The following is a 12,901-nucleotide window of genomic DNA, read 5'->3' on the forward strand; positions in this document are numbered from 1 at the left end:
AATTAATTCTGCTATTGTGGCAGCACACTGGAGATCTAGGTCATGTTGTCGTGGCTCTGCTTTTTTATTTTTCTCCATGGCCATGTCAACATCCTGTCTATCTACTGACACAATCTGACCTTGACATTCCCAGGTGATTTTCCACAAAGGTGCGTGTGTGTGTGTGTGTGTGTCTGTGAGCCCCTGCTCCCGTGACTGCGCGTGTGAGTATTTGCGTGCACAGACTCGAGTACCAACATGTGTGTGTTCATGTGAAGTGTGCGTGTGGGCCGGAGTGTGATATTTCTAGGTAGCATAGGTATGATGGGATGTGCTATGAAAAAGAATGAGCTGCTGTCTATATGTGGGGCTTGCCTACGGCTATGTGTGTATGAAAGAGAAGCAGAGAGGATGGAAAGCAGAGGAGTGGATATGGGAGGGTGGCAGCGTGGAGAGGAGAGAAGAGGAGGAGAGGGGGATGGAGGGTGCAGCGAGGGGACTGTGACGCACGCTGGTCGCTGCTGCCTGCTCGTGATTGGCCACATTGACTATCAGTCAGAGGAGCTGGAAGTCAGGCACTGCCAGGAGAGCAGATTATGAAGCGAAGCTCAACCAGCGGCAGTCTCCTCTCATTGTCTCAATGGCTGCACACGCATTCCTCCTCTGCTCCCTCGCCTTGCTGTCTGCTCTCGGCCGGCCTGGGCTCTCTTTCACAGATGAAGACTTTTTGCCAGGACTCACCTATGAAGAAGTGCCTGAAATACTGGACAGAAGGTAAATCCATCTTTTCTATGGGTATGGACTGAAGATATGTGTGTGTGTGTGTGTGTGTGTGTGTGTGCGTATGGAGGGGCATCCTAGCTTCTTTCTTTTCCTCCCTTCCCTTGTGTCTTCCCCATCTCACCTTGGGTGTATCATAAATAGAGAATCCAAGTAGCACTGGTGCATTACAGGGAGCTCTGCTGCAAGGCTTTGTTTTTGTCAGTCTGAGGGACTGCATCAGACGCTGCTCATCGATCACGGACGAGGCTGTTGTCTCTGTATAGTATACTTCGTCTGGCAGGCAGGAGGGCGCTAAATAAGGCTGGGGCAGCAGGCCTGCGGGGGTACAGTGAGAGAGGACGAGAGAGGGTGGAAGAGTGGGTGCTGCGTGGAGGGAAGGTAAACAAGGATGGGACAGGGAGGAGGAGAGGATGCATCAGGGATGGTGTATTGGGGTCTATTTACTGATGCAGTCATTGAGAGAGAGAGAGAGAGAGAGGAGGGGAGAGGGAGAGAGAGAGAGAGAGAGAGAGACAAAGCTTTAACAAGGGAATTCTAGCCGGCCATATCTGCATAATGCCCATGCAGTCCTGCAGGTCAAATCTGGATAAAATAGGACTGGAACCGGGAGACAGTCACGGCGGCGATACAGGGCTCGGGCTGAGCCAGCAGCCGGGTCCTTTGCCTGCTTACAGGGTCATCACAGAAAAGACCAATAATACTGTGCCAAAGCCATGTAAGGCTCTTGAAACTCTGCCATGCACGGTGGCTCACACAATCCTCTGTCGTGCAAATGCTTCAAAGCCATAATATGCAGCAAATTGTTGCACAGTTGTCTTTATTTGGTTTGTGAACTATCCGTTTTGTTACTGTCATAGGAGGAGTGGGTTCTGATCGTGGAAAGCGTTGAAACCGATGATCTAATCTGTCGACGTACATGCAAGTGTACAAAACCTATATATTCAGGGAAATCACTTATTCCTTCTCGCTCTGGTGATCCTGAATACAGAGAGAACCGTAGCTTAACTTTTTACCACAGTTACTCCTGCGGAAAATGACTAGATCGATGTCTGCGGGGGCTTTTATTCCCCCGAATCAAAGTTTGTATGTAACTTTGAAATGTGACTGTCTGTAGTTACAGCTTCCTTCTCCGAGATGTTGTTATATAAGTGCAGCCTTTTAAGCCTATCATATTTACAGGCCCGCTAGTATGCATGCTATTGATTGAAAATTTGGAACATAAAGTACCCGCGAGTTTTGAGTCTGTACGGGAGACAAACTTAGAGTAGGATTTTCATAGTAAAGTGAAAAAATGAAGCAAACCCTAGTTAAAATGTAGGTATTTATAACTGCCAGGTCCCAAAAATGATAACTAAAAGTACATTAATCATTAAATTCTGAGGAGGCAATATGTAGCAGAGCTATGCCTATTTACAATGTCTAAAAATGAATAAATAGCATAAACATATTAACATATGTATTAGGTTTGTGTAACACTCTTATTATATCTGTCGTGACAAAAATCACCCCCCCGCAGTACACATTTCACCTAAATATAGATATTGGAATAGATCGAAGGCCAACAGACCAAGTTTTAATTCATACCTGCATCCAAATCAAGCCGTCGAAAGCTAGTGGGAAAAAAAAAATACTGAATGGAAAAACAGTTATGTTGAATTATTTACAAATGAAAAGACAAAACTAAAAAAATGTCCAGTCCTATTTGGATTTTTTTTCATTTCAATGAAAACGAAACACAAGTTGGATACTGGGCAGGGTCACAAAGGTGCTTACAAATGGCGAAAATCAAAAAGACTTTTTCTGTATGAGTTCCAATAAAAAATACAGAAAACTCTCTGGCCACAAAAACCTGTTCTCAGCAAGCTGCCTCGTAAATATCTCAAATAATTCAGACATGGCAGCGCTTGTAAAGCTTGCTGTACCCCTTCGACTACCATCACCCCTGCCAAAAAAAAAAGATCCCCACTTACAAGGATGAAAAGGGGCCATTATCATTATTATAACTCATTAAAGCGAGCTATTAGGTAGTCACATTAGTAAAAATAGTGTACAATTTTGTAAAAGAATTGGATTTCAATATATTACTTACTCATAAAGGGCAAGTTTATGCTTTTGTTGATACGCAGAGTGAGTAATATCTAGACTATGTGTTTCAGATTGCCTCTTTTATATCTTATTATGCAGTGAAGGAAGGTGGTCATGTACTTCAATTAGTCTGAAAAACAGCAAACTGCATCTAATATCGGAAAAAGCCGGAGAACATAAAGACGCATTTCCAAGTATTAGACTGATCTCCGATCAAAGAAATATCTCCCTGATGAAATATTCACAAGGAATTTAACAACACAAATTCAACGCAGTTCATGTTACAGCTCAGAAGAAGAAGCGAATGATAAAGGACACCAAGTCCGGAGCAGGAAACATGAATAAAACTTCCTCTGCGGCCACCGACGGTGAAGCTGGACAGGCTCTGTCCGCAGTTGCATGTATGCTTTTGATGCAACATGCACGGAACGATATGGACAGCCCTCACGCTCGACGTGAGGTCAAATTAGAAACTGTAATCAAGGCTTCGCAAATCTGCCAGCGGGGCTCTGCACAGCAACTCAGTAAATGCCTAAAGCTTAATCTGTACTAATAAACCTATTAATAGTTCAGCAACTACAAAGAGTAGACTTACTGCATGTTTCTCTGCCCCATCTGGAACATCATGACGCAAAAAGGTGTCGAGTACTTCATAATGAATGAACTTTATTTATTCATAACATGAGTAATCTCGCCAGTGAGATTATCACATGACTTTCAAAAGCAGTGCATACTGGGAAATATAAGTACATGGACATAACAGTATTGTTTGTTATGCTACTACTTTGATTTAGTCTATTGCTAATCAACTTGTACAATCTTCTGATTATGATGTTGCCGTATGCAACTATTTGTCAATAATAACACCCAGCTGTGGTTCATGTATCAATTCGTGAGGGATTCGAAAAGCCTGTTTCTTGATATCTATCTTAATCCGGGGAATTTCTCCAAATAAGATATTTTTCGGGGGCCGTAGACAGACCTCATCTCTAACTTTGCAGACCGGACTTGCAACTTTGCAAAATAGGAAAACCAAAAATCCACACTTTAGTCCAGTGCTATAATTTAAATAAAAAAAAAACACTGTAAATCATAATAATGATTTTGAAAAAAATAGAAATCCAGTTTTTTGAATAGTTTTTGAAAATCACTTCAAAACTGAATTGTTTTTATCAACTGATTCTTCAAAAGACACTTGCCATTATTGCAACAACATACCACTGTATGAAAATGACGTGAGGTAAAACCCCAGAGTGGATCTGATTTGATTTTGATTATATAAAAGGGCCTGTTCAGCACCCAGGCACCGTGTGACAGGCCGAGCCAATAACGGGGCTGCAGCAGCACTGGGCTGCTGACCTCGCGAAACTGGCACAAGAACAAACGGCTCGGCTTTAGTTAGCGCTCACACACTCCTGTCTGCACACAGAGACACCTCTGGCTGCTCTCGCCCAGCTGAGGCCTGGGAAGGTAGAGATGGAGCTCTGCTTATTCACTCGTGTTTGGGATGGACTGGATTAGGCTGCTTTTGCAACTTCTAGCTTGTTTACGAAGACGCAAACACAGAAGTCTCCTCAGTTGTGCCGTGCTAACATACATGTATATATGTGTATATATATATATATATATATATACATGTATATATATATACAAATGCCGCAGTAAATGTAACAGTTGAGAAAGTTAGAAACCTCGCGAGGCATTTTGTGCTGTTGTAAGACAAATCAATGTTTGAGGTGCGGGTGATGAGCGAGCACCCTGGCATCGTCTGTGCTCCTGGCTCGGAGGCGAAGAGCTTTTGGCAGTTTTTCCAAAACATGTTCAGCCAGTAAATACATGGACAAAAATACGAATTGTTGCATTGTCCCTTTTCCGTATCTTATTCGGATGTAAGCCCCAAGTCCGAGGCTGAAGTGTTGTAATATGGGGCACATCTTCCAAATCAATGCCAAAGGCACATCAGAGTTTGGAGGTCCTGGTTAAGACTTTTAATGTGAAATCCGTAAAATCTATCAATTATTTTCACTGGTGATACAGGAATCAAAGCTCTGCAAAAGAAAAATGATCAGAATGCCCCTCAGGCCAAAGCTTTTTGATTTATCTTAACTGTTTTTACAGACATCCAGTGCAGTGTTCATTGCATCTTGGTGTAGTTTGATCTTGTCTACATACATACATAGATACATACATACATACATACATACATACATACATACATACATACATACATACATACATACAGATCGACAGACAGGCAACTAGACATTAGCCAAAGAACTTAGAATCTACTCTATGGAAGACTGTGCAAAAGAAAATTTCATTTTGCACACACACACGCACACACACACACACACACACACTGTGATAATCACCTTGAACTGCAGTATTTAACTACAGGTATGAAATTATATGAAGTCTCGCTATTAGAAGTTTAAAATGATGACTTTGCTCTTGAGCTGTGTAGAATACTGTGGACTCCTACCATCAAGTTTCAATCTCTTCATCATGGCCTGCATGTCTCATCCTTTGTGTTCCAGTGGACCTGGCTCGTGTCTACCACTAATCCTAATCCACCTGGCGCCAAACTTCACAATATTGCCCAGGTGGCTTCACCAGATGGATAGATAACCGCTCCAGACTGAGGCCATTTATATACCTGGCAACCTCTGCTAAAACTCGTGGTGGTGTTGGACACAAAGCCTGCGAATTTATTTCAATTTGTATGACTCCCCATTGCCTGCAGTGAACTTATTATAAGATGTAAATTTATTTGGTTGGAAAATGTAGTGAACCATGTTCACGCAGCCAATCTTTCAAAAAATCCGCATAACTTTGCCCCCCCACAATCCGTCTAGAATTTATTGAGTCATATAAACAACCACATCTCTTTACTGTGATTTTGCTGCGAAAAGCAGAAGGAAAAGACCTGCAGTCTTATGAGACAAACATTTTGGTTTCCACAGCCAGCAGCGGAGCCACCCTCCCAAGCCCGTTTTTCCGGAATAATCAATTATTCATTCAAGAATCCAACAATTCAGTCCACTGCGCTGAAATCATTGATATTTAGATGAACGGGTTTCAACCGAACCCGATATTTTCTTCCTCAGAGCCGTATTTACAAAACCAGGGTTGAGGTTGGTCTCCTTAACTGAATTGACCTAAATGTTTCACCGGTATCTAGGTCAGATACCGATGAGAAGAAAGAGAAGAAACCACAGCTTTAGCAGCTTTCGATTCACCATTCAGGCCATCCCCGGTCCGATCGTGTAATTCTCCAAGAGACGTCGCGCACATTAGATTGGATAGATAAGACACTGATACTGCAAGTTTATGATGTTTACTCCCGGAGGTCTTAGGTTTACATTTAACAAGCCAATTATTACTAGCTATTGTGTTGAGATTAAAGTGAGCCAAAGCAGATGATCACTGGGGACGGTCCTCACGGTTGCAGGACGCAGTTGGTCAAAACATTCAGAACCGGCTGTGTCAGCGCCGCTTTAAGCCCATTGGCGGATGACGTCTTTGATTAGACAATTTAAAAGGATCAGGATTAGCTTCCTGAAGTCCGAGGGTATGAAGGGTTTAGCTAGGCTAATAGAAGGACGGCTGCTGGGCGACTATGTGAACTTGTCCTCTGTGTCCCTTGTACACTATGTGGGATAGTCCCGCATCAGATATGTAAAGTTAACGTCAAAGGCGAGGTTGATTGGAAATACACTTATAGCAATATTGACTTTCTTCATGTTGTGAAGTCCATCTTTGTGGATCCAGTGTTGATAGATTTGTCAGAATATTGCACTGAACCTGTGCTTTATTTACAAATGGGCCATTTAAGTATTTGCTGACCTGCTAGAAAATGGGTGTGGTAAAGTAATACTTAAAATATGTGTTACCATTGAAACGTATTGATTTCAAGATACAGGGTATATATGTGTTTTCCCATACACATATTTCTACCTGTGAACTGCCAGGAAAAAAAAAAACATTGAAATTGGATCTCTATCGTTTCCTTGCATTGTGTGCGACCACTGGCTCTAATTACCGTATGTCCTCTCTTTTTTCCCACAGCAAAGAAAACCCCAAGCAAGCAACAAGAGTTACATCAAGTAAGAGACTAATGCCGTCTAATAAAAAAGCCCAGTTGCGATTGTTTTGAGGCCGATGTGCTCGGAAAGACATTCTGAGCACATTATGTTTAATGAAAACAGATGTTTACCGTACATCCAAATCTCATTTCAGATGCGTTTCTGTATTTACCCACAAAACGTACGTTTTTTTTTAAGAGCACTTAGCCAAAATGTATGACTGTATTTGTGCTTAATGAATTCAAAATGTAAACACTGAGTAATACGTCAATATATGTTCAAAACAACAGCCAGTGAGTCACTGTGATGACGCAAGAACAAGTAGAAATAGAAAGACGCCTCAGCGGCGAGGTGCGTGAAGGATCTGTTTGTGTTTGTGTGTCGGCGGTGATGTCTGTGTGAAATTGGCTGAACTTTTATGACATTCTGCAGCGGCGCATTGAAAACAACTAATATTTAAAATGAAACACGCCTTTCGGGGTTCACTGAGGTGTGTTTGTGTTTTCCAGGTCAAGATGGTGGGTACGGCTTAGAAAGTGAAGAGGTTATTTTGAAGCCTGAAGATGAAAACCCACTCAGGAGAATACTGCAGGTATACGCTCTGTTCCTTTCTCATTTTCTCATCTCACGTTCACCAGAGGAAAAATATCTTTGCACCCACACGCAGGACTATCTGAGTGAAAGTCTGCCAAACCATATGCTGCATTAGTTAAAGCATTTGGGCATATTTATAACCATTTGATATGGATCAAGGGATTTTTTAAAAATCAAATTATCCAAAACTAATTCTTCCCTGTAGGTTTTCTGTGCTTTGGGCGGTGACATGTCTATTTTTTGTTGTCATCTTCAGAAAATAAGTGACGTAGGTTCCACCAATAACCGGAGGCTCGAATGTAATTTTACATCCATGTTATATAATACTGCCAAATTTGGACAAATATTTGGAGATGTGAATTAAAAGCTGAAAAGATTAAAGGGAGAATTTCTATTTGCTCACAGTAGCAACACAAGAATATAAGAAAACTGGGTGGGTCTGTGGGTCAAAACAAGGCTTTCGAGGGGTCAACTGTGAAACAATGACTTGTAACATTGAGACACAAATCCCAATGATGGATTTAATTGCCGAAATAGTAAAGTTGCATCTATTGTTTCTGTGGAGTCGACTGGTTATATGTGTCACCTGAATCCACATCCGTCTGGATAGCATCAACCCAGCTGCCGCTTCCGCTTCGGTCCAGCTCATCGCAGTTTGTTTTCTTGTTTCTTCTCGTAGCCTTTTAAGTGGCATCAGCAGGGGATGTCTCACAGTAAGAGGAAGCTGCTACAGTCTCTGATGGGACCATATGGGCCTCTTAGTGTGTCCTACAATGGCAAGACCTGCATTCTATTCAAGGCAAAGCGTCTGGCAATCCGTTACAGGAACCACACCTTTATTGATCTCACTGAGAGAGTCTTCAGCCCCAGCTCACCTGTGGACACCAAGGGCTCCATCTGCACCAAGGATAAAGCTACGTAAGTCAAACATCAAACCTGAACTCTCTCGGTGAGAAGCATGGTTACAAAACAACTTGTGGTGCATGTAAATCAGGGGTAGGCAAACTTTTTGTCTCAGGGGCCGCATTGAATTTTAAAATTTGACAGACGGGCCGGGACACCACAAGATACGGTACATATAAAAAAATTCCAAAAAACCCATTTGTTACCGGTAAATATCAGACTCATCCGACATTTGTCTGAACATTGTCTGACATTTGCTTTGAAAATAAAAGCAGCTCGGTTTTGAAGGCTCTGACATTTGTTTGCATTTCGTGAACAAACCATTTTTTCTCTCGTAGCTTCACATCCAGTTCATTCATGTTTGTCGGTATGTCCACAGTAAAGGCTAAATCACAAAGCTAATCTGTGTCTTCCAGCTCAGGAAAATTCTCAAGTGTTCTCAAGTAGCTCCGAAAATGAAATAATCTCTTGTTTGAGCTCCAGCATTCATTGGTCCAATCATTCAACCATTCACATCAAGTATGAATTTGGTACCGATTTTTGGCGGGCCGGATTAAAAAGAGCAACGGGCCGGATGTGGCCCGCGGACCGTAGTTTACCCACCCCCGATGTAAATGTTTGGCACATTTTTGCAAGTGTATAATAAAGCACTCGTGCATTACAATTTTTTTGAAATGTGAACTACCCTGTTTAACGTGATGCGGTATCCTTCCACAGACTTTCGCTAAGGTTTGGTGATGTGGAAGACTTGCGAGGTCTAGTCATTAGGTAAAACTTTAATCGCATTCAAGAAGTTGTACCCTTTTCATTTTTTTCACGGCATATAAATAACAATGTTTTCTCTCTTCTCCATCAGGCTTCAGATGTCAAACACTTTTTATGAGGCAGCTGGTCAAAATTGGTTTACTCTAGACAGTGTTCACATTCACTACAATTGGACTCAGGAGGCTACGTTCAACGCCAGTGAGGTCTACGCTCCGGCCACGTCGTCCTACCATTGCCAGCACGTCAGCAGTCTGCACAAATATGACACCCTGCTCGTGCCCAGCTCTCACACTGACACATCAGCTAACTGGCACATCACTTTCACTGATTTCCAGGTACACTATCATGGAAGGAATGCAGGCTTTGTTATTCGATTCCCCCACGAATGTAAACACTTTAACCGATTTCCCTTTCCTCCCGTTTCCCTTATACATGCATGTATCGTATTTTTGTCTGTATATTTTCCGCCGGCCATCTTTACTTGCCAGCTGTCACTCAATCGGTCCGTCTACCATATGTTTGGCCGCTCTTTTTTGTACACAGTCTGGTTAGCCATCTGTTAGGCTGTTTCCACCTGTTCACCTCCCCACTGTCTCTGTGCCTTGTAAAAATCCAGTGAGAACAAATTACCCAGTTTAATTCTAATGCCGCTGTCTCGCCCTCTATCCGCTTTTACAGATCCAAGCCTTCAACGTGCAGTCGGACAAGTTTGCGTCGGCCAGTGACTGTGCCACTTTCCTGACGCCGGCCATCTTGATGGGCTTGGTGACATCTTTGATTCTTCTCCTTGTTTTGGCCTACGCCCTACACATGGTGGTCCACCTCAAGCACATTGACCGCTATGAGGAGCACAAAGCCACTGTCTATTTTCCGCGTAGTCCAGAGGCCGAGCTGCCAGACAAGAACAGTCTGTGAAGGAAAAAAAAGGAAAGCCAGGGGACCAAGGGGAGGGGAGAGAGGAAGAGCAAGGCTGAGGTGGAGCTCACATGATACAAGATGGAAAAAGTATCCTCCACAGAATATTTCTTTGACAACAAAATGACAACATTACCTGTTTGTTTGAAAACCTCGTAAGTCTTAAGTAAATGCACACCGTGGTTGGATACTTCTACTTCTTTCCTCATTGTCCCGCATCGTGACATCCATATTTGGAATATGGTCGCCGGATGCTCGAGCCTCGCCCGGAGAGGTGGTTCTTTATCCAAATGTCGAAGGTCAAGGACAATCCCGGGGCCCTGAAGGGCAACAATGTGTTGACCTTTACCCCAGCCAGCCATTAAGTCCTCAACCGGCTAGCAGCTGTAGCTAATACAGTGAACATCAGACACTCGTGATTAAATATCCATGTTACTTTGGTCATAAGTGTCACGTTGCCAGCTTTTATCACTCTGTAATATTTCCAGCTTTCATTACAGTAACCTTTGTCTAATTCTGCAGCAGGAAAACTATATACTTCAAACAAGACAGATTTCGCTGAACTAGTTGTATTAGCTGCATGCTACAAACCGATGGTCAGTCTCAGCTAGCACAGTGTTTCCTAATGATCTGGATTATAAAACGTCTTGCATGAGTCAGAGTTCAAAATAATACAGTGTGGCACAAGGCGAAAGGGTTTGAAAAGCCTTCGCGGGTAAGGCAGGGGGAAAATCAGGAACCACTGGTCTAGCATCTGGCTGGAGTGAACGGAGCAGCGATCCTGGCCCTTCAGAGCCTTTGGAATCTCTTACCCCGCCCCTTAAACAAGAATGCTGCTTGGGACTTAACTGTGAAACGGCCTTTTACAGACCAGCCAGAAAAAAAGGGGACTTTACAAACTAGCACAACATTGGTTAGTTGTGAAAGCACTGACAACAAACTTTCAAAGACTATACAAGGAACTATGCTGCACAAGACGGCCCGTCTAGGGCAATGCAGGACTACGGTTTTTTGGGATGAACTGACTCTCTAAGAGTTGAGCATTTGGACTTTGGGGGCCGCGGGCCCTCCATTCACATCACTGGGCTTGACTGCCAAAGTGAGTTGCCATAAAACATGGTGAGAGACAGAGTGCAACAATGTGAAAATGAAAGTTAATCATCACAGCTGTGTACAAAACAAAAACGCATACGTGTACAGTCATGTCAATCTGAGGAGATTATTATGATTATTTTATTTTATTTTTTTTTATATGCGGTGTCGTCATGATCTACTATTAGGAACAGGAAGACTATTCTAATCCTCATAACCAAAAGGATATACAAAACTGTAGATACATTTAAATCTCTGTATGACTCATAGCTGTTTACTACGTTCAAACATTGCACAACTAATAAACATAGGTACAAGTAAGACATTCAGCTATGAGGATTGGTGAACTGATCGATGCTTATGATTTTTTTCTACAAACTATTAACATATGTTCGTCTATCTGTTTTAAGTTGGGCCACACAATGTAATGTCAAGTTTCATCCAACTGTAAATTACAGTGCAAATCCCTACCATAGAGGACGATACTATGGAATGCCGTCCACCCACTGGGACTTATAGATGCCATTATTACAGTATGCCAGAGGCCACACTAGCAGCAGTAACAGCATCAGTAAGTCATTACTACTGTTAAAAAAAGACTCAGCATGACAGTAAGTAGATATCTTAACATTTCGATATGGCAGTTCTGTCAATCTGTAGCAGTGTGAAATGTGTTCTTTGGTCATAAATGTATCCTACAAATGAAACGAGTGGAAGTGGTTTGTCCTACGACCGACCCGTGAAGATTGAATAATAAATGATATTCAGAGGAAAAGGTGTGCCGTGTTTATGTTTAGCAATTGTATGCATATTGTATTGATTTGAAATTCCTGATAAATATATGCATCTTTTTTTTCAAATAAATGGATATTTTCATCAAATATATTCATCAATTTTTATCATGTTGTTAAATTCATGCAAATCTTCAAACCCGCTGTGCCTGTCTGTTGGCGGACGATTTAGTTTTTCCTGACCAAGGGCAGAGAAATGAAAATGGATTGTTTTATCAGCTGCTCTTGTGAATGCCACAACCACCAGAGGAAACAGGGGTCTCCCAAACGAGCCAGGATACCATCCAATGTCAGTATTATCTGCTAATGGGTATTGTATAGTTTAATTTAATTTAATTTAATTTGATTTAATTTAATTTAATTTTATTTTATTTTATTTTATTTTATTTTATTTTATTATATTTATTTATTTTTCTTTTCTTTTCTTTTCTTTTCTTTTCTTTTCTTTTCTTTTCTTTTCTTTTCTTTTCTTTTCTTTTCTTTTACTTATTTATCATTATCAATTTCTATTAACTAATTCTTGGCAGAATAACAAATTCCGTGCAATTAACAAGTAACTCCAAAAACTAGCAATTTCTTCCCATTTCCCCCCCACTCCTTAAATCACTTTTATAGTCTGTAATTAATAATATCTCTAATTAATAATATCTTTGTTTAATTCTTGTTTGTTTCAACAGTAATATATTTCCTGATTTGCCGGGAGGATTTTGGTCACCTGGTCATGACCAAGAAACTACAAATGCATCCTATAATGCCAGGTGAAAAACTTTCCATCCAGCACACTCAGTTCAAGGTTAAAGTTTAAACTCAGTAATAAAACCTCTGACTGTTAAGGACTAGCCATGGACAATCACCACACAATAAATGCTTTTTCAGCTGCACACTGAGAATTAAAGGGGCTCTAGAATT

At 41.6% G+C, this 12,901-nt stretch overlaps 1 protein-coding gene across 1 annotated transcript; it reads left to right on the forward strand.

Moving 5' to 3' along the window:
- The first annotated feature begins 537 nt into the window (after positions 1 to 537).
- atp6ap1lb (ATPase H+ transporting accessory protein 1 like b) lies at positions 538 to 11,976 on the forward strand. Its single transcript, XM_086141776.1, has 7 exons — positions 538 to 753; positions 6,916 to 6,953; positions 7,442 to 7,524; positions 8,206 to 8,444; positions 9,147 to 9,197; positions 9,286 to 9,529; positions 9,873 to 11,976. The coding sequence occupies exons 1-7, from the start codon at positions 620 to 622 to the stop codon at positions 10,107 to 10,109; spliced, it is 1,026 nt and encodes a 341-aa protein (XP_085997902.1). The 5' UTR covers positions 538 to 619; the 3' UTR covers positions 10,110 to 11,976.
- Positions 11,977 to 12,901: the final 925 nt, after the last annotated feature.

This window comes from Fistularia commersonii, chromosome 34 (assembly GCF_037954325.1).
Source record: "Fistularia commersonii isolate RoL2024-O1a breed Wild chromosome 34, RoL_Fcom_v1.0, whole genome shotgun sequence".
Taxonomy (NCBI): Eukaryota; Metazoa; Chordata; class Actinopteri; order Syngnathiformes; family Fistulariidae; genus Fistularia; species Fistularia commersonii.

What these genes read in the sequence shown, in the direction of transcription:
- atp6ap1lb (XM_086141776.1), top strand. Translation starts at nt 620, where the DNA reads ATGGCTGCACACGCATTCCTCCTCTGCTCCCTCGCCTTGCTGTCTGCT. An exon ending in AGCAACAAGAGTTACATCAA is followed by an intron (nt 6,954 to 7,441) that starts GTAAGAGACTAA and finishes TGTGTTTTCCAG; the next exon opens with GTCAAGATGGTGGGTACGGC. An exon ending in CACTCAGGAGAATACTGCAG is followed by an intron (nt 7,525 to 8,205) that starts GTATACGCTCTG and finishes TTCTTCTCGTAG; the next exon opens with CCTTTTAAGTGGCATCAGCA.